Below are 24,917 nucleotides of genomic sequence, written 5' to 3'. Positions count from 1 at the left end.
ACTGCACGGGTCAAAAGGGTGAAAATATTTACTGACCCCTCGCATCTACCGGACGCAAACTGTTTCAACTCTTACCCTCCTAAACGTCGCTGCCAGAGCGCACGCGAGACAACTAGACGCATAAGAACGGTTTTCCCGAATGCCATCACTCTGTTAAACAATAATTCCCTCGATAATGTCAAAAGAGCTTCATTTTATTATATATTTTATTTATATAATTACTAACTTCCGAAATCATTCCTATTATCCTCCTCCCAATTGTACAGACTATAGCCTGTTGCTGACGTTCATTTTATTTTTATGATTTTACATTTTATGTTTTATTACCACTATTGATTGATTTTTTTTTTTTTTTTTTTTTCTGATTGCTTTAGACCTATGTGACATTCATTAAAGTGCTGTACCTTATGATTCGCGGCAAATGTATTTTTTCTTTTGTACACTGAAACATATGCACGGAGACAAAATTTCGCCGTCAAGTCACGCCACGGCCAATAAAATTCTATTCTATTCTATTCCTAACCTAGAATACAATTAGCGGCCGCTTTCAGCAGCTGTTTACCAAGAAGAGTGTCGTCGTCGCCTTCTCTGGGAAGGCGTTACCTGGCGAGGATTTTCCACCACTGCTTGTTAAATACAGAGTTGGCTTCAGGTTTAAAGAAAATGTTGCCCTTAACAGGTTGCCAGTAGCTCACCTACTTTTAAAACTCCCGCCATGAAAGCTTTAGTAGTGACGGAATCTGGCACCTAAATAGCTATTTATAGTACGATATGAAGAATAAAATTAGATTCCATGTTATTTACTGCCACAAATAAATTCAAGACAGAAAAGAAGGTCGAAGGTGATGTTTAGAACTCAGTGCCACACCATGCAATTTACTTTAAGGGCTTTTAAAAAGAGGGACAGATCCCCCACCCCCATGGGACAGGTCCACTATTGGCTTAATGGAACCTCCATGTCCAGACAAAGTGTATCTGATGAGATGAAGTGAGCTTTGACTCGTGAAATCATATACTCTGGCAAATTTTTGTTGGTCTTTAAGGTACTACTGGATTCAGATTTTTCTCCTGTTTAGACAACATGGAGTTATTACTGCCTGTTGCTGGGAGGCAGACACTTAATGAGAGACTGTTGGTTCCATGCCCTGCTTGTGGGTTAAGTGCCATCAGGCTCTGGCTTATTTTAGGATTATCGTTGATGGCTGGGTGAAGGGACATGCGTAAGTTAGTTCAATCTATTGTCGAAGGCTTTCACGGCCGGAATCACTTGGGTGCTGTGTGGTTTCCGGGCTGTATGGCCGTGTTCTAGCAGCATTCTCACGGCGTTTAGCCTGCATCTGTGGCTGGCATCTTCAGAGATCTGATGTTGGAAAAGCAGGTAGAATATATATCTGTTGGAGTGTATCCAGGGTGGGTGGGAAACCTTGCCTGTGAGTAACAAAGGCGGCAACCAGTCCAATAGTTGAGGGGCATCTGAATAGAAATTATGAGTAACAATGAAGACTAGCCTGGGGTAACCCTGTAGATAGCAAGGTCACTGTTGGGAGCATCTGAATAGAAGTATCTTGGCTTTGTTTCTTTTGGATGACCATGAGGCAAAGAGGCAAGGCCAAGACTGTACTTCTTCGTGCTTCCCTGGCTGTTTAACTATCTGGGTCTCAAACCATTCATTATTACTCTACTCTATTCAGGCCTGCCGACTTATTGACCTGGTTATACTCCACAGGCAAATTTACCCACCCTGGTGCAACTGAATATCTTCTCTTGCCTCGAATCTCGAAGATACCAGCTATTGGCGTCTGCTAAATTGGCCATACAGCTTAGTTCAATCTGTTTGTCCCTTTTTAGTCCAACTGTGCGATGATGTAGCACTCAAGTCAGTTAAACAAAGATTGTGGGGTATTTCATCTGATGCACTCCCACTCCATATGCAATCTTTCCTTCTTTAACATCAGTTAAGCTACGTCCTTTTACTATGCTGATTATTTAAAGAACTTAACAATTGTCCAATATGTCGTTCTGTCTGAAGTCCTCCAAGGAAGATATGCAGGGGCTCTGTGCCAGTACAGACTGTGCACTTATAACATTCATGAGCCTGAATTCCAGTTGCACATTATTTTAATTTACAGACACTATGTGCGTGAGTTACATTGGTGGATTCTTCCATTATTGACAAGGTTAAGCACAAATTCTGTCCAGCCTAGCACAATAATTCTTATTAAAGGATAAGAGTCCTCATATCACCTTGGTAGTAGCAAATTTTTAGCGGAGGTGTTTAGTAGAAAGAATCAGGGACTGTTAGACACCAATTGTTTTTAACACTCAGATATTTAGGGGTTAAATATTATTGTTTTATTTGGCTGTGTGCGTTAATCTGATGCTTGGCTTGTATTTTGCATTTTGTATGGGTCTATTGACTGAAAAGTTCTTAATTAAAACCTGGAAAACACAGGCTAAAACTATGGTAGTGTGGCAGTGTCATGACATCGTATCCTCTCAGAGGAGAGATTTATCTTGGCAGGACACCTGGCACCCAGTGGGAATTATCAAGAAAGTATCCAAAGAATCATAGAGTTGGAAAAGACCCCAAGGGCCATCAAGTCCAACCCCCTGCCATGCAGGAACACACAACCAAAGCACTCCTGTCAGATGGCCATCCAGCCTCTCCTTCTTGTTGGGTGGAATCATTCACTCAAAGTCTGGAAAGTTTGGTCCGGGCAGCCCCTGGATTGGTCAGTTGGGGTCACCAGTGTTTAGTAGACTTCTGTACTGTAATAGCAAATCACCTCATTCCTTTTCTACCTCTGTGTTATGCTGCCAGAGAGAATATTGTTCTTACCTCAAGGTTATCTAGGCTGTAAAGGACCCTGTGAGTATACCGAAAGAAAAAGTTTTCTTGTGTCCGATTATTGCCAAGCTAGAATTCTGTTTGTTTTAAACACCTTCCTGAACTTTCCTAATAAAGCTTTGTTTTATACAAGTTGGGTGAGTTTACTGGTCAAACCCTGGTATGCTTAGAAACATTACTGACAGAGGCTAGGTGTCATGTCTACATGGTGGCAGCCTGCGGGATCTGGTCTAGTTTACTCAGAAGTAATTTTTACTGAATGCAGCTTCGGCTTAACTGTGTACAGGTTTGTTATTTAAAGTAGTCAGGGATGGAGACCAGGGTAAAACCAACTGCAGCGAGGCCTAAATAGCAACAGTTGAATGTGCTTGGGACAGCAAAAATAGATGATACAGTTCCAAACTCTGAAACAAATATCTTGGATATGGAGGAGGAGCTTCTGAGTATTCAAGTTTCTTTGAGGAACTCTGTAAGTGGAAAAGACAACTCTGCTCAGGTAATGGCTTAACAGGAAGCAATGCCCACCTGTACAGTTACAGTGGGTGAGAAGCAGATGGGGAGAACGATGCAGCTTCTGTGAGGTCCCCACATGATCCTGTGTTGCCTGGAAATGTCCCAGGGCAGGAAAGGAATCTGAGAACCAGCAAGGGAACACTGGTAGAACTGGATTCAGCAAAGAACAGGGACCAGGAGGCAAAGAGGAGGGCAGGAAGATGATGCTGAAAAGGTTTGTGCAATGCCAGCAGGCTACTATGGGCTTACTAAAGGCACAGGTGGTAAAGGAGCCTGAAGCTCAACGGGACTAGATGAAGTTCTCCAGGTACCATGTGCAGCAAGATGTGCTTGCTTTCCTGATGCTCTTTGAAACAGCATGCGGCAGTTATGATGTACCTGACAGTGCCTACCTTCAGATTCTGTGGCCACATACTTCAGGAGAACTGGCAGACTTGCTAAGTACACTGGCTGTGCAGGGGGTGAGAGACTACAGAAAATTTATGCAGCAACCTATGCAGGGTTTTGCCTGGTCTGAAGATCAGGTTTTGTATGCTGCTTGTTTTAATCCTTTTCCAAAACTTTCCTAATAAAGTTCTATTTTATAAGTTGGTGTGAGTTTACTGGACAAACCCTGGTGTGCTTCGAAATGTTACTGACAGAGACTGGGTCTCAGTTGCTGCAGGAATCGTGCATGCCATACCAAGTAGTGACAATCTTGTTTGAACTATGGAACCATAGTAAGATAAATGTAGTGGTGGTGGGAGGGATTTTTTTGCAAGTATGGAGGTGGCAGAAAATTTGCTAACTAAGGAGTTGTTATATTGACCCATGTAAATGGAAAAACAGTATATTCCCCCTGAAATGCAGCTACATTCATTCCAACAACTATTATCACCTTCAGTTTTGACACAGAAAAGATGCAAAACATTCCTTCTACCCAGCATCCAGACAAGGCTGTGTGGGGAGAAAAAAAATCCAGAATAATTGAATATTGCAACAAAACTAATGGTTGGGATGTATTATCTTGATCACCTCAATCACTACCGGCCCCATCCAGAAAAAAAAACAACACCCTTATCTGACACATTTGCCAACTGGAAACCATTATGTTTCTCTATGTTCTGTCCTTACAGTAGCCTCTTGTCCAGAGTACAGGTTATACAGCAAAATAATCAAATACTGAGGCAAATCCATTTTTTAAAAACTGGTCAAAGTTTTCCTTTCCATTCAGTCAAATGCTTTGTTGAAATCCATAACCTGATTTTCTTCTGAAATTCTCTCGTATGCTTCAGTAAGCAATGCAAATTTGCAATATGATCTTTAGCACCTCTTCCTTTTCTGAAACTGCTTCAATACCAGGCAATTATCATTCATATATTGGTTTTTTTTAATTCAATACCAACAGAAAATAAAAGAGAGGCAATAAGGTAAAAGAGAAAATGGATTTGTTCTAACGAACTTTTAAGTGCTAGAGAGCTAAAACAGTTATTATAAATTATTTTCTATAAAGTCACAAATGAATTCTAATAATCAAATATATTAATACAAAATAAACATTAACATATTATTATTGTCATTAGCTACTAGTCACAGTTCTTGCAAGCTACATATCAGAATATCAGATTTTCATCTTTTTATTTATTTTGATGCTTTAAATCTCTCCCTTCTTAATCCATAATATTCTCTTGCTAAGGCATGTACTTCTATAATTAACTGGTTTTCATCAATGCTATTGGTGATTGGAAGTGGGTGAAATGTTAGGAGCAAAAACTACCAGACCACAGGCACAGTCTGGAAAACTTAGAACAGCCAGGGTAATTGGATAGCTCTTTGCCTCCAGGAATCTTATAGTTTAAGGTAATGCTTTGACTCAGAATGAAAAAAACTGAAAATACTGTGAAATTAGGCTAAAAGATTTTACAATTTACATTGACAAAAGTACTGTGAATTTACACAGAACTAACAAACATCACATTGAGAATTGGTTGACTCTGAATGAACCACCCGAGGAATTCATATGACTTCTCCCCTCTGTGAACCTTTTGATGTCTACTTAGCAAGTAATTCTGAGAAAAGCATTTTCCACACTTCAAGCATTTATATGGCTTCTCACCCGTGTGAACCTTTTGATGTCTAGTTAGTTGGCCATTCCAAGAGAAGCACTTTCCACACTCCAAGCATTTATATGGCTTCTCCCCTGTGTGAACCTTTAGATGTATTCTTAGGGAGCGATTCTGAGAGAAGCACTTTCCACACTCCAAGCATTTATATGGCTTCTCCCCTGTGTGAACTTTTTGATGCATTCTTAGGGAGCGATTCTGAGAGAAGCACTTTCCACACTCCAAGCATTTATGTGGCTTCTCCCCTGTGTGAACCTTTTGATGTGTTTTTAGGGAGCGATTCTGAGAGAAGCACTTTCCACACTCAAAGCATTTATATGGCTTCTCCCCTGTGTGAACCTTTTTATGTACAATTAGGCGACTTTTCTGAGAGAAGCACTTTCCGCACTCCAAGCATTTATGTGGCTTCTCCCCTCGGTGAACCTTTTGATGCGCACTTAGTCTGAAATGCCTGTAGAAGCACTTTCCACATTCCAGGCATTTATATGGCTTCTCCCCTCTGTGAACCTTTTTATGTACAGTTAAGGAGCTGCTGTAAGAGAAGGACTTTCCACACTCCAAGCACTCATACGGTTTCTTCCCTGTGTGAAGCTTTTGATGTGCAGTTAGACTGGCATTCCAAGAGAAGCACTTTCCACACTCTAAGCACTTAAATGGCTTTTCCCCTCTGTGAACCTTTCCATGTACAGTTAGATACCCACGATAGGAGAAGCACTTTCCACACTCCAAACATTTATATGGTTTCTCCCCTGTGTGAACCTTTTGATGTGTTCTCAGGGAGCAATTCTGAGAAAAGGACTTTCCACACTCCAAGCATTTATACGGCTTCTCCCCTGTGTGAACCTTTTGATGTGTTCTCAGGGAGCAATTCTGAGAAAAGGACTTTCCACACTCCAAGCATTTATATGGCTTTTCCCCTGTGTGAACTTTTTTATGTACAATTAGGTGGCTACTCTGAGAGAAGCATTTTCCACACTCCAAGCATTTATATGGCTTCTCCCCTGTGTGAACCTTTTGATGCGCAGTTAGGCGGCTATTCTGAGAAAAGCACTTCCCACATGCCAAGCATTTATATGGGTTCTCTGTTGAATGTATCCTTTCATGCCTTTTTAGCACACTAATGCTGTGGAAGCTCTTTCCACAGTCCAAGCATTTATACCTTTTCAAGCATGTTGTACTATTCTGATGTGTTTTAACATTTTTCTTCGCGCATTCTGGTTTTGGTACCATTTGATGCCCAGATTTTGCTTCTACTTGCAGATTGCTGCTTTTCCCCACAATATTCCTTGAAGATTCCTTCTCACTCATCAACTCCCCCACATCTGCAACTGCAAAAGAGGCAGAAATCAAATAAGAATTAAACAGTACAGACAACAGCTAGCAGGTAAGTCAGCGATAAAAATATTTTAATCAATGAGAGCTAAGGGACTGGAAAGGCCTCCCCAATATTTAACCACACATCAGGAAAAGGAGAAATATGTGATCAAAGAAAGAGGGAGGAAACCCATCTCACAGGATTGTGAAGAGAATAAAATGGAGAAAAGAACAATACTAGCCACTGCACTCAATGAGTGAAGGCAATATTGAGAGTGAGGTGAGCTATAGGATTGGCAAAGGAAGCGGTCAGGTGTATCTAGTGAATATGGAAGCAAAGATTTATTTGTGAGAAGCCAGGAAACAGAACAGACAAGGAGGCTGGAAAATGCCCTTTATCATACAAAACAAAGGCAGTTTCCCTTTGATAACAGAACCAATATGGTACAGTGGTTACAGCATCTGACAAGGATCTAAGGAACCCAACTGGGAATACCCAGGACTCTCCCATGGAGGCTTCTGAGACTTAGAACTAGTCATACCCTTCCAGCCAGACCTGCTTGGCAGGATAAAATGGAGTAGAATATAATGATGTAAGCTGCTTTTGGACCCAACAGGAGAGAAATATGGGTGACATGGTCAAATTTCCTCAGTGGGCCAGCAGGGATGCTTATTGACAGCAAACAAGGCCTGTGTTGCAGGTGACATCACTTCCAATATTCAACTCAATTAGAACCATCATGTCGCCAGTGATACAGACACTCTGGTACTGTGCAAAATTTCTATGGTAAATACAGTTTCTACTATAGAGTTTTTGCCCAAATACCAGAGTGTCTTCACATCACCAGCAACACAATTATATCATTTCCAGTGTGCATTGAAGGTGCCTTGCCTAAACCCCAGTATGCTGCTTGTAAGCATCACAACCCCTACTGGTTGCTGACAGTATCTGGCAACCCTAGAAAAAAAAAACCAACTCCGTTTCCCAAATCCTCATTCTTCTCCTGGTTTCTCTTTCCACACATACCACATACTTTACATTCAATGCCCATTTTCCCCTCCACAAAGATTCTGCCAACAAATTTACATCAAGGTTGGTTGATTTCACTCCACAGGGTGGTCCCTCAGAATGGACTTTGACAGGCACCTTTCCTAATCTTGCAAGCAAAGACCCTCTTGTCTAAACCTTTTCAAATGCCATGGATTAGAACATGGACTTTTGAGATACAAAACTGGAGTTCTGATACTTGGCTAAGGCACCTCCTCTGGCGCAGTCATATCAGCAAAGCCATTCCAAACCTCCTACTGTGAACTTCCCTCACTCAAACAAAGGAGTGTGGGAGAGTCACTCCACATCAAAATGAAAGGAACAAAGAAGAAAACAGAAGCCACAGAGACTTCTAGCAGGAACATCTGAACATCATCCATGTCTCCCAATGTGTCTTCACTGACACATTTTTCTTTACAGCATCAATATATTTTATTCTTTCTTTTTCACGTAATGTCAGATTCCTGGCTGTGAACGCTCTGTACCTTCCTCTCTGGCAAAGGGAAGTATGCTCTGTAATCAAAGAAGTTCAAAGGAAGATGTCACCCCCTCCTTTCTCTATCATGATCACCATAAAAGGACAAAGATCCTTACCCAGGGAGGTCACGGTCTCACAATTTTCCTTCATCACTTTCCAAAAGAGTTTTCTGTGACTTGGATCCAGCAAAGCCCATTCCTCCTCTGTGAAGAACACGGCTACCTCCTCAAAGGAAACTGGGGATCTCTGAAATAAGAAAATATGGCCAAGTCGATCATCTATTGCGGTCCCTGTGCATTTAAGATTTTTATGATGTTGTAATGCTCATTTTTCTTCTTATGCATCTCTTCATGCTCAAGACATCTGGTCATATGAGGTTAATAATATGTACTACAGATAAATTGCTAAGATGGCAAGAGGGGGGGATTTTTTCTATCTAGAATAATACAATGAAAGATAGGAGCCTCAAAATTGGCTACCAGCATCAAGAACACTGTGGGATCTGTGATGCCAAAAATGAAGGGAATGGAAACATTCTGGCCCCAGAATATCCCTCTGCTCTTTTGCAACAGTTTACTTCTGAGCAACAGTTTACTTCTGAGAAGCCAGAAAGATGGAGAAGAACAAACAGGAAAGGTAGAATAGATCCCCTCCATTTCAAAACAACCCTTGAGACCAGTTTCCAATCCAGAGATCTTTTTTAGCGTGATGCAAAATGGAATCACACTCTAGAGGAAGCAACAGTAGGTGTAACCAGATGCCTCTTTTGGGTTTAGCCCTCGAAGCATGCAAAAAAAAAAAAGAGAACATTACAATGCAGTAAGCCATGGAGGTCAGTCAGAACAGACAATGAACCCTGCCAGGTCAGACTAGGGATCCATCTGTTAAAAATAAAACAAACCAGACTTCCAGCTTCTGGCACCATGAATGGCTGTTGCTCTCCAGAAGGAAAGATGACCCTGTTGTCTCCTTTTTGCTCAGGTGCTCTAACTGAGCCACTGTGGCTCCATTAATTAAATGGAGCCACAAGAGAGAAAGGTGTTGTGGAATGGAGGGGTGAGGAGCACTGGGTGAAGTCTGGCCACTGAAGCCTGCCGAACACCATCTTGGCAATGGGACAATACAGAATCATAGAGTTGGAAGAGACCCCAAGGGCCATCAAGTCTAAACCCCTGCAATATAGGAACACACAATCAAAGCACTCCTGACAGATGGCCTCTTTAAAAACCTCCCAAGAAGGAGACTCCACCACACTCTGAGGCAGTGCATTCCACTGTCGAACAGCCCTTACTGTCAGGAAGTTTTTCCTGATGTTTAGGTGGAATCTCTTTTCCATCACCTTGAACCCATTACTCCTGTTCCTAGTCTCTGGAGCAGCAGAAAACAAACTTGCTCCCTCACCAACATGACATTCCTTCAAATATCTAAACATGGTTATCATGTCACCTCTTAACCTTTTCTTCACCAAGCTAAACATACCCAGCTCCCTAAGTCTCTCCTTGTAGGGCATGGATTCCATTCCTTTTATTTGGTTACCCTCCTCTGGATATGTTCCAGCTTGTCAATATCCTTTTTGAATTGAGGTGCCCAGAACTGTACACAATATTCCAGGTGAGGTCTAACCAATGCAGAATAGAGAGGTACAATTACATCCCTTGATCTAGACACTATACTTGTACTGATACAGCCCAGAATTGCATTGGCTTTCTTGGCCGCCACATCACACTGCTGACTCAAGTTCAGTTTGTGGTCTACTAAGACTTCCATATTCCTTTCACATGTAAATTCAGGTGTCACCCATCCTATATCTGTGCATTTCATTTTTTCTGCCTAAGTGTAATATCTTTCATTTATCCATTTTGTTAGCTTTGGCCCAGCTCTCTAACCTGTCCAGGTCATTTTGAATTCTGACTCTGTCCTCTGGGGTATTAGCTACCCCTTTTATTCTGGTATCATCAGCAAAACTGATTAGCAAGCCCTCTATTCCATAATCTAAGTCGCTGATAAAAATAACGAATAGGATTGGGCCAGAATAGGACAGAACCCTGTGGCACCCCACTAGTCACTTCTCTCCACGATGAAGATGAACCATTGATGAGCACCCTTTGAGTTCGGTCAGTCAACCAATTACACATCCATCTAATAGAAGCATTGTCTAGTCCACATTTCACTAGCTTACTTTCAAGAACATTATGGGGCACCTTGTCAAAAGCTTTACTAAAATCAAGGTGTGCTACGTCCACAGCATTCCCTTCGTCTACCAAGCTTGTCACTCCATCAAAAAATAGCAGAGGTTCATTAGAAGACTAGGATGAGCAACAAAATACATATATATGTGTGGCTATATAGTCACTGTATATAATGGGATAAATATTTGGGGGGATTGAGGGTGACATTCTATTTTTCTTTATTTATCGTTTTAATTCTTTATAGAGTGGCTGGTTCACCATCTTGTAGTGTGTCAGTTATAAAAAAATATTGAAAAAATAAAAAAGAATAAAACAAACCCAGGCTGTTTGCCTAAAACACATTCATGTCAGTAAAAACAAAAGGTCTTGAGTGCCCCTCAGATACTCCCCGAGAAATCTCTCTCTCACTCTTCCCTCTGGTCATCTCTTCCTCTTTCACTCCCCTTCACACATATTTTCTTTCTCCTCTCCCTCTATTTTTGCCAAACAGCTGCTGAGGAAATCCCAAACTCACCTTTCCTGAAGAGGTGCAAAAGCCAAAGTCTCCCTCTGGTTGTGGGAAACAAGAAAGAAGAGAGACCCTGTGGGATTCCACATTCCATATTTTTCCTTCTGCACCTTGAGAAAAGAAAACAATGCTCTGTGAACACCTAAAACAGATAGAACTGACCTCTCTGGTGCTTGCTAGGACTTCTCCGAAATAGAATTCCATGCAACTAAACCTAAGTGGAATTACAAAGCCCCCAAACTATCTGGGAACATAGAAGAGAAGGTTCCCGTGCTCATTTGTCACTGTGTAGAGCAGCTTCCTATGCATAGGAATAAATCTACTTGTGTTCTCACACTCTCTGCTTCAATGATTTCTGTCCTCTTCAAGCTCAGTACAACACTTACCTCATAGTAGTGACCCAACTTCATTACATTTGCTATGCTAAGAACATCTTGCCACTGAGGAGAAGGCTTATATCACAATAAGAAAAAGGAAAGTGTGGAACAGGCGATGCAGAGGAAAATAAAGTGTCTCCTTCCCCTTCCCATCAAAAGCCATGTCAAACATGGAAAGAATTGGAACATCCAGGAACAGGCAATCCCCAGACTTCTCTCCACCACAACTGCTTCTGAAATTGATGGTGAAAGATATAACTCCTCATCAAATCATAAAGCCAAGTGTCTAAAACTGGCCATCTGCTTCAGGATGATCATACGACTTGCAGTTCCAAAAAGGAATTGAATCAGAACATCCTGGCAGAGATGAGCACTATGCCACCCTTCCACTATTGGCAATGGAAGCAAATTTTGAAGGAGATCTGGGTGTTTAAAGACCTCACCCAGCTTTGAAGGGCTTGCAAGACAAAGATCTTCTTATGGGTCAGGACAGTAACAGTTTTCCACCGACTATATTTTTAACCTGCTCACCTGGACCCTTGCCCCCTTGCCTCCAGCCTTCCCACCAGCTTCCCTTTCAGCCACCAGTCAAGTTGGATATGTTTTTGTTCTCTGACTCGCAACCTTGGTTAGAATCACAACATATGTGTTGTTTTAGTGTGTGGGCCTTAGGCATCATTATTTTAGATATTCACTCTGGTTTTATTGTTATCAATTGGTTGATGTATTTTATTGGATTTATGATGTTAATTACTCCGATCCCTGCCTAGGCAGGTGGATGTAAATGTAATAAATAATGACAGTACGTTCAGCTGATTCTGCTCCAAGGGGTGGTGCCTTGGGATAGCATCAGGCAGGGGGCTTTCCCAGTCCTGCAACCAAAGAGCCTCAGATCTAAACACTTTCCCCAGTGTCAGGGATTAAAATCCAGACTTTTGAGACTTGGAACTGGAGCTCTGCCACTCAGCCAAGATCTCTCCTCTGGCCTACTCAAATCAACAAGGCCATTCCTTGTCTCCTATCAGCCTCACTCAATAAAGGACTACTGGAGAACCACTCAACGCCAAAATAGAAAAGATGATGAAGAAAACAGGAGCTGCAAGGATTTGCTAGCAGGAAGCTGACTGGATATTGTCAGTCTCTCCCAGCCAGAGCCCTCTTCATCAACAAGATTTCTCTATAACATCTAAGTGATTAATATTTTCTTTTCCAGGCACTACTATGAGATCCCCAGGTGTGGGAATTTGGTTCTTTCCTCTAGGACAAAGGGAAGAAATCAAGAGGGACAAAGGGAGATGTCATCCCCTTCCTTGTCTTCTATGATCACAATAAAAGTGAAAACATCCTTACTCAGAGAGGCCACAGTCTCATAGGTTTCCTCCGCAATTTCCCAGAACAGTTTTCTTTGGCTTGCATCCAGAAGAGCCCATTCATCCTCTGTGAAGCACACAGTTACCTCCTTAAAGGACACTATGGATCTCTGTAATGGGAAAATATTGTCAGATGATTGATTCCTATCCCTGAGCATTCAAGAATTTAAAAAGGATTCTATCGGCTACTCAACTAATTGATACAACAGCATGGAAAATTGCTTGTTTTTTAGCCTCTGAAAGTTATAATGAAAGTCTCCAAGAAATATAAATTCAGAAAACTTCACAGAACCAAACTTTTTGTAGTCAAGTTCCATTAAATGAAAAAAAACCTTTGACTAATTGTATACCACTGTCTACTACACTGTCTTGCATATTTAACGCCAGAAATAGGTGATAATGTTTTCCCACAGAAGGGTTCTGCTGTATACAGTTTTGACTGAAGAGGCATTCTGTGTTACTAGAAAGCTTGCATTCAGCTTGGCAAACATCACCTGACCTAATTAAGGTCATTTTTCTTTCTACTTGCCCCCCTAATAAACCCAAGGTCTCTTCACACCATGTCCTGTGATCCTAGGAACTTGGCAGGTAAGAGAAGCCGGACTCAAAACAGCTAGAACAAACCTGCAACCCCTCAGAGACTCTTCTGGATACCTGTGTACTTTGGAATCACTGCCATTTGTACAACATGGTCTTGAACTGAAAGTGGGCTACTGTATCATCTCAACAGATTTTCAATGTCACAGAATAGAAACACAGAACAGAAACATTACTAAATGGGGAGATTATTGAGCTATAACAAAATGAAAATTAGGAGCCTCAATAAAAGCAAGATAAACTATTTAAGGTTTTCACTATCTGGTTTTCCACCAGGAGACAACAGTGGAAGGAGCAAGTGGGGGTGGGGGGGGAAGGAGGAGAGGAGCAGAAAGAACAGAATAATGCACTTTAAATCCACTTTCACAATTTTTTGCAAGTGGGTTTTGCTAAAATCCAGCAGCAAACTGCATTGAAAGTGGGTTGAAAGTGCATTATTCTGCATGTGCGGAAGAGGCCCATGAGTCCTGTTGGGTCAGATCAGGGTCCGTCCGGCTGCGAAGAACAAAGCAAGCCCGGGCTGGTGGCAGGAGCACATTCAAGGGGGTGGAAGCAGATCTCGCCCGGGAAACCGGCCTCTTGCTGCTTTCCGGCCACCTCTTCCTCTCCATTTCACCCCTATTTTTTCTCCCCTCCCCCCTTCTTGCCCAAGATTAGCTTTATGAAATCCTCAGCTCACCTCTCCTGCAGACGTGCAAAAGCCAGATTCTCCCTCCAGCCGAGGAGAGCGAGGAAGAAGACAGGCCCTGTTGGACTCCATAGTCCCCCAAATCTCCTCCTTCCCTTTAATGAAAAACCTGCCTCCGGCGCACGACGCCTGGGAAAAGCAGGGCTGACCTCTTTGGTGCTCGCAACGTCTTCTAGGAAATGTAGTTCCCTGCAACAGCCAGAGCCGGGGCAAGAACAGAAGGGGATGGGGAAGGAAACTTTCCCTGCCCATCCCCATGCCAGCAAAACGGGCTCAGGTGTATGTAGCGATGATTCACACAGGGGCAAAAAATCCAAACTTCACCTACACGCTACAGGGGTCAGTGCTATCAGTCACAGACCAGGAAAGGGATTTAGGCGTCTTAGTTGATGGTTCCATGGGAATGTCAACTCAATGCATGGCAGCTGTGAAAAAGGCAAACTCTATGCTGGGGATAATTAGGAAAGGAATTGATAATAAAACTGCAAAGATTGTCATGCCCTTATATAAAGCAGTGGTGCGACCGCACTTGGAGTCCTGTGTCCAGTTCTGGTCGCCGCATCTCAAAAAGGATATTGAGGAGATAGGAAAAGTGCAGAGAAGGGCAACAAGGATGATTGAGGGACTGGAGCACCTTCCCTATGAGGAGAGGCTGCAGCGTTTGGGACTCTTTAGTTTGGAGAGGAGGCGGCTAAGGGGGGATATGATTGAAGTCTATAAAATTATGCATGGGGTAGAAAATGTTGACAGAGAGAAATTTTTCTCTCTTTCTCACAATACTAGAACCAGGGGGCATTCATTGAAAATGCTGGGGGGAAGAATTAGGACTCCTAAAAGGAAACACTTCTTCACGCAACGTGTGATTGGTGTTTGGAATATGCTGCCACAGGAGGTGGTGATGGCCACTAACCCGGATAGCTTTAAAAGGGGCTTGGACAGATTTATGGAGGAGAAGTCGATTTATGGCTACCAATCTTGATCCTCTTTGAACTGAGATTGCAAATGCCTTAACAGACCAGGTGATCGGGAGCAACAGCCGCAGAAGGCCATTGCGTTCACATCCTACATGTGAGCTCCCAAAGGCACCTGGTGGGCCACTGCGAGTAGCAGAGAGCTGGACTAGATGGACTTTGGTCTGATCCAGCTGGCTTGTTCTTATGTTCTTATGTTCTTATGTTCTTATGTTCTTATTCTTGTTGTTTTTCTGGGAACAGGTTAAAAGCCGGAACGAGGCGGAAAGGCCTGGAATGGGCACCGCAGAACTACAATCTGGAAGAAAAACTGCACATTAACCCTTTCCAGGCCAAAAATGCCTCCAAAACAACGACAACAACAACAACAAAGCCCGAAACGGGCATTAAACGAGTTACACAAAAAACTGTGGCATGCATAAGATGCACTCCAGAACTAAAATCTAGAGCAAAAAAACACAGAAAGAATGTGCATTTATTAACCCTTTTCAGGCCAAAAATGCCTGTTTGGAGCCATTTCCTGGCTTTAAAAGCAGTTTGGCCTGAAATGGGGTAAGAGAGGCAGGTTGGCCGTGCATTTTCTGTTCTAGATTCTAGTTCTGAAGTGACTCTAATGCAAGCCACAGTTGGTTGTGGCCCTCTAATTCGTTTGATGCCCATTCCGGGCTATTTTCTGGCTCCAAAAACATTTTGTCCCGGAACAGGATAAGAGCGGCAGATGTGTTTTTCCTTCTAGGAAAAGTTCCGGAGTGCCTCTAATGCATGCCTCAGTTTTTTGTGGCCCTCTAATTTGTTTGATGCCAGTTCCGGGCTGTTCCGGTCCGTTTCCTAGGTATTAAGGCATTTTGGCCCGTAAGGGCATAAGAGGCAGGTTTGCTGTGCGTTTTCTGTTCTAGATTGTAATTCTGGAGTGCCTCTAATGTATGCCACAGTTTTTTGTGGTCCTCTAACTCGTTTAATTCTCGTTCCGGGTCATTCCGGACCGTTTTTTGCTGTTCGGGAGGCATTTTTGGCCTGGAAAGGATTGATAAATGCATGTTCTTTCTATGTTTTCTGTTCTTGATTGTAATTTTGGAGTGTATCTTATGCATGCCACAGTTTTTTGTGGTCCTTCAACTTGTTTAATGCCCGTTCCGGGCTTTTTTTGCTGTTCCAAAGGCATTTTTGGCCTGAAAGGGTTAATAAATGCTCGTTCTGTCTGTGGTTTTTGTTCTAGATTTTAGTTCTGAAGTGCATCTTATGCATGCCACAGTTTTTTGTGGTCCTCTAACTCGTTTAATGCCCATTCGGGGGCGTTTTGGCTCATTCCGGCTTCTACTCTGTCCTTTCCCGGTGTGAAACAAGTGTTGAAATGAGCGACTCTGCATGCCTGGACACTGGGGGGTGCTGTACTTTCTATGTGGTTATCTCTTGGGGATTGCTCTCTTTGTCTGGGCCTGGGGACCGCCCACTAGCTTCCTCCTCCTTCTCCCTCTATAGCCATTCATTCTCCTTTTGTTTCCTAAGCACATGAACATGCCATTATGGCATCTTGTTACTGTCGTGACTTCTATTGTCGTGAACTTCAGAGCTACGGTCGTGAACTTCAGAGCTGGAACTGATTTTCCCCCTTCTTGCATGGTTCATGGGGCTGCTAGCAACAAAAGGAGTGCGTGCACAGTTTTAACATCTTGCTTTCCTGCGTGTCTGAATGCAGAGCAAATTTTCCATTCCTTTTGAATGCAGATATGGCTCAGAGAATGGTGATCTTTGAAAAATTGACTAGTGAGAATTTTAATGCTTGGCTCTATAGAATTCAGCGTCAACTAGAAGAGAAAAAGGCCGATATTGCTTTAAATACTGATAAAACCTCTCAGCAGTGATGGAAAGGCCCTATGGGAAAGTGCAGATGGAAAGGCAATGAATTTAATTATTAGCACACTGCCCGATTCCCAATTAGTATATGTGAAAGGCCAAAGCACTGCTAAAGATATTATTGCTGCCACAGCAGTAGGATTACTTTGTTTATGCAGCTATTTTCCATCAAACTGCGGGAAAATGGAGATGCAGAAAGCCATATAGAAAGGTTGTTAAATCTAATCGATAAATTAGCAACTGCTGGCACAGTTCTGCAAGAAGAATTAAAAATTGGACTGCTCTGAAGCTCGTTACCTGAGACATACTCAGCTTCTGTCTCAATGCTTAATGGAAAAAATTCTACCTTTGAGGAGATTCTTGTGCTCACCAGGTCTGAATTCCATAAACAACAGAACTACCTTTGTGAGCACAAAGGCAGAAATGAATCAAATTACATGGTCCCAGAGGCCAGACTAAAAGGGGCAGGAACTAAGCCATTTGATCACAGGAGGCCCAACCCCAGAGATAAGAGAAACGCTCCTCTCTGTTTCAATTGTAACAAGTCAGGCCACCTATAGAGAGAGTGCCCACACAATTAAGATGGAGGTGCAAACAGCAAAGGTGCTGTTTTACATAAACAAACGGATTTTTCCTCTAAAAAGCAATTCAACTATTTTGTCTCACATAGCACAAACCAATGGGGATCATAGGCCTTGGTTAATGGATAGCGGTGCAATCCATACACATGACATTAACTGTTGAATTGGACACACATGCTGGAGTCAATATGCATTTCACCAATGGAAACCAAGTACAGATAAAAGGAAAGGGAAAATTACTTTAAATTGCCAGCTAGGTAACAACGAAACTGAAATTGTTGCAGACAATTTAAAAGCAAACTTGCTGAGTGTGCCCACACTTTCGGAAAAAGGATTTACTGTACATTAGAGAATAATGTGTGAATTGTTTTGTGCAAAGGTGAGCTGTATTCTACAGGTTCACGAAGAAATATTTGAGCTGGATTGGCAGGAACCAAAGGCCTGCATAGCCAAGACAACTTCTGATCCGAAGTCCCTGGAGCTTTGGCACAGGAGGTTTGCTCATTGCGATAAAGAAGCCATCCTGAAATTACAAAGCAAGAACTTGGTGACAGGAATCAATATAAAAGACTGTCTCAATGATAACCAATTGTGTGACTGTTGTACAAAGGAAAGGCAACCTGGCCTTCAGTTCCAAAGCAAAGCCAAAGATGTTCTAAGCAACCCATTGAATTAATTCAATCTGATCTATATGGGCCTGGACAGAAAGGAGGGAAATGGGCACAGAGATGGGTCTCATCCAGGGCAGCTACCATAAAACAGGTGAGAATTACAAACTGGCAGATCAACCATTTAATTATGACATTTTTTCAGATCATTCTGGGACGCAATATGACACCTTTTCAAATCATTCTAGCCTCTCGCTAGAAAATTATGGCACTCTTTGTGATCCACTCACATTAGAGAAAAGTACAGAGACAAATACGTAGGTTTTGCTCATCAAAAATGCTACATATATTTGGTTGAGGAAAAGGAAGGGGGATAGACAAAATGAAGGATATAGGCATTGAGATGAGTCACGTCCAGAGCAGCTAACATAAAACAGGTGAGGGCCACAAACTGGCAAGGTTAGTCACTTGAACTGATTTTGCTCTATGCTAGCTGTGATTGGAGTAGGTGGAACGTTAGGAGCAAAAACTACCAAACCAAGGCCCTAAAAAAGCCCGGAAACCCCACAACAGCCAGTTTAATTGAATGTCTCTTTGCCTTTGTGAATCTTATGCTGTACGGTAATGCTTTGACTCTAAATGAAAAAGTCCAAACACTGTGAAATTAGGCTACAAATGATTATTACAATTTACATTGACAAAATTGTGAATTTACACAGAACTAACAAACATCAGTTTCAGACCAGGTAACTGTTAAAGTGATACACTCATTTAGAAACCTGAGGCATGGTCACATTTTTTGCTTAGTTGAGTGAACTAAATTTACACAAAACTAGCAAACATCACTTTCAGACTGTGTAATTGTTTAAGTGATGCACAACTGTTAAAGCAATAAACACATTTTATGTTAATGGTTGACTATGAATGAATCCCTTCCCGTACTCCAGGAATTTCTATCATTTCTCCCCTATGTGAACCTTTTGATGTCTGGTTAGTTGATCATTCCAAGAGAAGCAATTTCCAGGCTCCAAGATTTTAGATGGCTTTTTCCCTATATGAAGCTTTCGATGTCTAGTTAAGTGGCTTTTCTGAGAGAAGCACTTTCCACACTCCAAGCATTTATGCGGCTTGTCTCCTGTGTGAACCTTTTGATGTTTAGTTAAGTTGCTATTCTCAGAGAAGCACTTTCCACACTCCCAGCATTTATGTGGCTTCTCCCTTGAGTGAACCTTTTGATGTCTAGTTAGGTGGGCATTCTGGGAGAAACACTTTCCACACTGTATGCATTTATATGGTTTATCCCCTGTGTGAAGCTTTTGATGTGTTTTTAGGGAGCAATTCTGAGAAAAACACTTTCCACACTCCAAGCATTTATATGGCTTTGCCCCTGTGTGGACCTTTCCATGTGTTCTTAGAGAGCCATTATCAGAGAAACACTTTCCACATTCCAAGCATTTATATGGCTTCTCCCCGGTGTGAACTTTTTCATGTACTCTTAGGGAGCCATTCCAAGAGAAGCACTTTCCACACTCCAAGCATTTATATGGCTTCTCCCCTGTGTGAATCTTTTCATGTTTTCTTAGGGAGCCACTCTCAGAGAAACACTTTCCACACTCCAAGCATCTATATGGCTTCTCCCCAGTGTGAACTTTTTGATGTACGGTTAGATGGGCATTCTGATAGAAGCACTTTCCACAAACCAAGCATTTATACTGTTTCACCCCTGTGTGAATCCTCTGATGTGCCCTTAGGTTGACATGCGAAGGGAAGCCCTTTCCACACTCCAAGCATTTATATGACTTTTCCTCTGTGTGAACTTTTTGATGTGTCCTTAGGGAACGATTCTGAGAAAAGGACTTTCCACACTCCAAGCATTTATATGGCTTCTTCCCTGTGTGAACCTTTTGATATGTTCTTAAGGAGTGATTCTGAGAAAAGGACTTTCCGCACTCAAAGCATGTATACGGCTTCACCCGTATGTGAACCTGTTGATGTGCTGTTAGACTGACATTCCAAGAGAAGCACTTTCCACACTCAAAGCATTTGTATGGCTTCTCCCCAGTGTGAATCTTTTGATGTGCAGTTAGGTAGTCATTCCGAGAGAAGCACTTTCCACATTCCAAACATTTATATGGCTTCTTCCCTGTGTGAATCTTTTGATGTACATTTAGGTTGCCTTTCTGAGAGAAGCACTTTCCACACTCCAAACATTTATATGGTTTCTCCCCTGTGTGAACCTTTTGATGTTTCATTTGGTCACTATGTTGAGAGAAGCAGTTTCTACACTCCAAGCACCTATATGGCTTCCCCTCTGTACGCATTTTTTTATGTGCAGTTAGGCAGCTATTCTGTGAGATGCACTTTCCACACTCCAAGCATTTATATGGCTTCTCCCTTTCAAGTCTTTTAAACAGACTACTGCTGCTGAAGCTTTTTCCACATTCCAAGCATTTATACTTTTTCCAGCATGTTGTAGTGCTCTGATGTGTTTTAATGCTTTTGGTTGTGCATTTTCGCTTTGGTACTGTTTGATCCCCAGATTTTCCTTCCACGTTCAGTTTGCTTTTTCCCACAATTCTCCTTCCAGATTCCTTCTCATTCACCAACTCCCTCACATCTGCAACTGCAAAACAGAGGCAGAAATCAAATAAGAATTAAACGATACAAACACTGGTTAGCAGGTACAGTCAGTGGTCAATAATATTTTATACAATGGGAGTTAAGGGTCTGGAAAAACCTTATCAACATTTAAGCACACATCAGGAAAAGGAGAAGTACAAGTGTGATGGACTGCACAGGTAAATAAGGTTTCAAAGGCATTCAAAAACAAAGCGCAATCAGAGTGTGAAAGGAAATCTTCCTTGAAGGATTCTTATTGGGGAAGCTGACCTGTGATGATTGGTGGAGGAAGAAGCTAAGAAATGGAGTTATCTCTCTGAGAGGGAAAAGATTAATGGCTTCTGGATTCCAACGTGTTAACATCAATTCTTTAGGTGAGGGTAGTCTATATTTACCTGTGTGTAAATCTAGACGGAGAGAATTTTAATCAGAGATTAAAGCTGATCTGAAATATATTGCGTGTCAGTGTATGCTGAGAGCAGAAAATACTGGAAGTTTATTTAGTAGTCAAAGCTGAAGTGGAATAGAGAGAGACTCTTTCCATAGTGACTGTAAATAAAGAGTAAAGTGAATCTTTGGGAGATAATTTCAATCAGAGATTAAAGCTGATCTAAAATATATTGTGGGTCAGTGTATACTGAGATCAGAAAATACACAAACAGTAACCATAAATGAAGAGTGAAAGGAATTTATCTTCTGGGAGTTAGAAGCCAGTTGGAAAGGGAATTATACTCAGCCAGTTGGAAAGGAAATTGTACTCAGAAGAGGATTCCCTGTCTAATGTATCAGTGATCCGCTTTAACTCAAGGGAGATTTCTGTGGAGTGGGTGTTTAACAGTGGAGAGACTATGTGAACTGTGTGAAAGGGTACCAATCCATGTCAATAATGTCTAAGAGTGATTAAAGACAAAACTCCACCATCTTAAGAAACATAACATGTAAGAAACTGAGAAACCTACAAAGCTTGATAAAATCCTGTGCCTGCAACTGAAACCAAAGATTGTACATTGTTTACTCCTAAATAATTTCCATTCTATTGTCGAAGGCTTTCATGGCCGGAATCACTGGGGTGCTGGGCTATACAGCCCGGAAACCACACAGCCCCCCAATTTCCATTTTGTTGAAATATCTCCTAATTCCATCTTTATGTTCAATACATCTTTGTTTTATATGTTAAATTTGCTTCACTTCACTAGAGGCTTAAAAAGGGTGTGTTGTTTTGAAGAAAAAGGCTCTCTTCGCCTTTCTGGAATTCCTTGGGAGGATCCTCTGAAGATGTCAGCCACAGATCCAGGCAAAACCTCAGGAGAAAATGCTACTAGAATATGGCCATACAGCCCAGAAACCACACAACAACCCAGTGATTCTGGCCGCGAAAGCCTTCGACAACACATATTCCAGATCTCATCCTATGAACTTTCCTCACCCGAACAAAGGTCTGTGGGAGAGCCGCTCCATGTCAAAATGGAAAGGACAAAAAGAGAACAGAAACCAAAAAGACTTGTTAGCAGGAACATGAGTGGATATCATCCATCTCTCCAAGTCATAGCTCTCTTCGTTGTCACATTTGTCTAGACAGCATCAATATATTTTATTCTTTCTTTTTCAGGTGCTGTAAGATCCTTGGTTGTGGAAGCTCCATTGTTGCCTCTCTGGCAAAGGCAAGTATGTCCTGTAATCAAACAGGTTCCAAGGAAGATGCCACCCCTCACTTCTCTTCTGTGATTACTATGAAAGCACAAAGATCCTTACCCAGAGAGGCCACGGTCTCACAGTTTTCCTCCATTACTTCCCAAAGGAGTTTTCTTTGGCCTGGATCCAGCAAAGCCCATTCCTCCTCCGTGAAGAACACAGCTACCTCCTCAAAGGAAACTAAGGATCTCTGAAAGAAAAAAATATGGCCAAAATATGCCGATCCCCAAGCATTCAAAACAGAAAGAAGAATCTCATCGATCAGTCAATTGATTAAAAGAACGCTACACATCAAATTGATGGCAAGGGAAATTGCATTCTCTGTTTTGTTTTCAGAGTCTGACAGTTATAATATGCTCTTTAAGAAGTAGAAACTCTGAAATTGCACAGTACTTCTGTTGGTCAAATTCCCTTACAACTCACATCCAAAAAAATGTGAAAAACCCCCAATTGACTGTACTATACTCTTTTCCAGTGAAAGATAAAGGTAGAATTGTGTATTAATTTGCCACATGTTGGGCCTTTGTTCTAGAATTATCTGCTTCAGTCCTAGTGCCTACCTAGTTCTGTCTCCAAGTGACTAGGACCTAAGTGGAGTATTCTAGAATAAAGAAGGTCCAAGATGTGGCAGATTAATATAACATTTTATCTTTTGGTGGAAAAGACTGTAGTACCTACTATAGTATCTTGCATATTTCACCCTAGGAATACCTCCTTTTGCATCTCTAGAAATACACATACATTGTTTTTCCAAAGAAGGTTTCTGCTTTAAACATTTTTCTTTGCAGTGGCATTCTGTGTTACCCTAAAGCTTACATCTAGTGACAGATAAGGAATGCAGGGCACACAAACAGCTTGCACAAAAGAGTTGCCTCAGAGACCCTTCCAGATCTTTGTGAGTTGTGGAATGACTGCAGTTTGTACAACATACATTTGGATTGCAAGTAAATTACGTCATCACCCCAAGAGATTTTGGGTTGCACACAAGCTGTTTAAGGCAAAGACTAACATATTGCAGACAATTTAAGATTTTTATGATGTAATGCTGTTATATTAATTATTATTAATAATAACAATTCAATTTATGCATCTGTTTATGCTGAAGACCTCTTTAGTTAATAATTAGTTAGTAATAATAGTTAGGAGTTAATAATAAGGACTGCAGACAAATTGCCAAAGTGGCAGTAGGGGGGGTTAATTCTATCTACAATAACAAAATGAAAGCAAGGAGTCTCAAAATTGGTCACCAGCATCAGAAGGATAGTGGGAACTGCAATGCCAGAAATTAAGGGAACAGAAACATCCTGGCCCACATTAGCCCCAGAATATTGCTCTGTCTTTTGCAATGAAAGCAACAGTTTACTCCTAAGAAGCCAGAAAGGTGGAGAAGAACAGACAGGAAAGGTGGAGTAGATCCCCTCCATTGTAATTTTGAGACCATTTTCCAGTTTAGAGATCTTCTTGAAGGTGACGCTAACTGGAATCACACTCTCCACAAAAAACAGTAGGTCTTTTAAATACTTCCATTATAGGGGCAAAATGTGGCCTCTTTTGGGCTTAGCCCTTGAAGTGTGCAAAAAAGAACACTGCAGATGCAGTGAACTATGGAAGCCAGTCACAACAAACAGCGAAGGCTGCTGGGGTCCATTTAGCTATTAAGAAAAAACAAGCCTTAGCTAGTTGCCTGAAACAAATTTATCAAGTGAAAACAAATGGCCTTCCGCATTCCACAAATTCTGCCTTGAAAACCACTCCCTTATTCTCTCTGGCCACCTTTCCCTCTTCTTCATACATCTTCTCTCCCCTCCACTATTTTTGCCTAAGAGCGGCTGAGGAAATCCTAAACTCACCTTTCCTGCAGAGGTACAAAATTCTCCCTCCAGTTGTGGGAAACAAGAAAGAAGAGAGGCCCCGTGGAATTCCACATTCCATATTTTTCCTTCTGCACCTCAAGCAAAGAAAAGAATGCTCTGTGAACTTCTAAAGCAGTTAAGAGTTGACCTCTCTGGTGCTTGTAAGGTCTTCTTGGAAATGTAGTTCCATGCGACTACACCTAAATGGAATTTAAAAGGCTCCAAATTATTTGGGAACAAAGAAGTGAAGGTTCCCTTGATCTGGTTGTTGTGGGTTTTCTGGACTACGTGGCTGTGGTCTGGTAGAACTTGTTCCTAATGTTCCGCCTGCATCTGTGGCTGGCGTTTTCAGAGGTGTATCACCAAGCGAAGTCTCTGTGATACACCTCTGAAGATGCCAGCCACAGATGCAGGCAAAACGTTAGGAATAAGATTACCAGACCATGGCCACACAGCCTGGAAAACCCACAACAACCAGTTGAATCCAGCCATGAGAGCCTTCGACAATACATTCCCCTGATAGTTTGTCACTGTGTGGGGCAGCTTCCTATGTACATCTTCTTTCTTCCTTTCTCTGCTTCACTAATGTGAAGTACTCAATACAAACTTTCCTCCCATTTGCTACATTAAGAACATTTTGCTACTGAGAAGGCTTATTCCACAATAATAAGAAAAGACCTTCTCTGGAAGTTTTTAAACAGAGGCTG

General features: G+C 41.8%; 1 protein-coding gene across 2 annotated transcripts in view; it reads right to left on the bottom strand.

Moving 5' to 3' along the window:
- The window catches only part of LOC125428610 (gastrula zinc finger protein XlCGF26.1-like), a 57,284-nt gene that overhangs the window by 28,277 nt on the left and 4,090 nt on the right, over positions 1-24,917 (bottom strand). Inside the window, exons 1-5 of one of the 2 annotated variants that reach the window (XM_048489025.1) lie at positions 14,024-14,165; positions 12,728-12,857; positions 11,007-11,110; positions 8,420-8,549; positions 4,347-6,791 (exon numbers count right to left, since the gene is read on the bottom strand). In XM_048489025.1, coding sequence (XP_048344982.1) covers positions 5,293-6,791; positions 8,420-8,549; positions 11,007-11,110; positions 12,728-12,857; positions 14,024-14,104 — 1,944 coding nt within the window. In that variant the 5' untranslated portion in view covers positions 14,105-14,165 and the 3' untranslated portion in view covers positions 4,347-5,292. Of the gene's footprint in view, positions 1-4,346; positions 6,792-8,419; positions 8,550-11,006; positions 11,111-12,727; positions 12,858-14,023; positions 14,166-19,108; positions 20,670-22,417; positions 22,548-24,207; positions 24,306-24,917 lie in introns of those variants that run through there. The other variant, XM_048489026.1, reaches the window with a different exon arrangement.

Source organism: Sphaerodactylus townsendi, linkage group LG03 (genome assembly GCF_021028975.2).
Source record: "Sphaerodactylus townsendi isolate TG3544 linkage group LG03, MPM_Stown_v2.3, whole genome shotgun sequence".
NCBI lineage: Eukaryota > Metazoa > Chordata > Lepidosauria > Squamata > Sphaerodactylidae > Sphaerodactylus > Sphaerodactylus townsendi.
The sequence above is the reverse complement of the archived record's forward strand: the minus strand, read 5'-3'. Positions and strand labels throughout refer to the sequence as shown.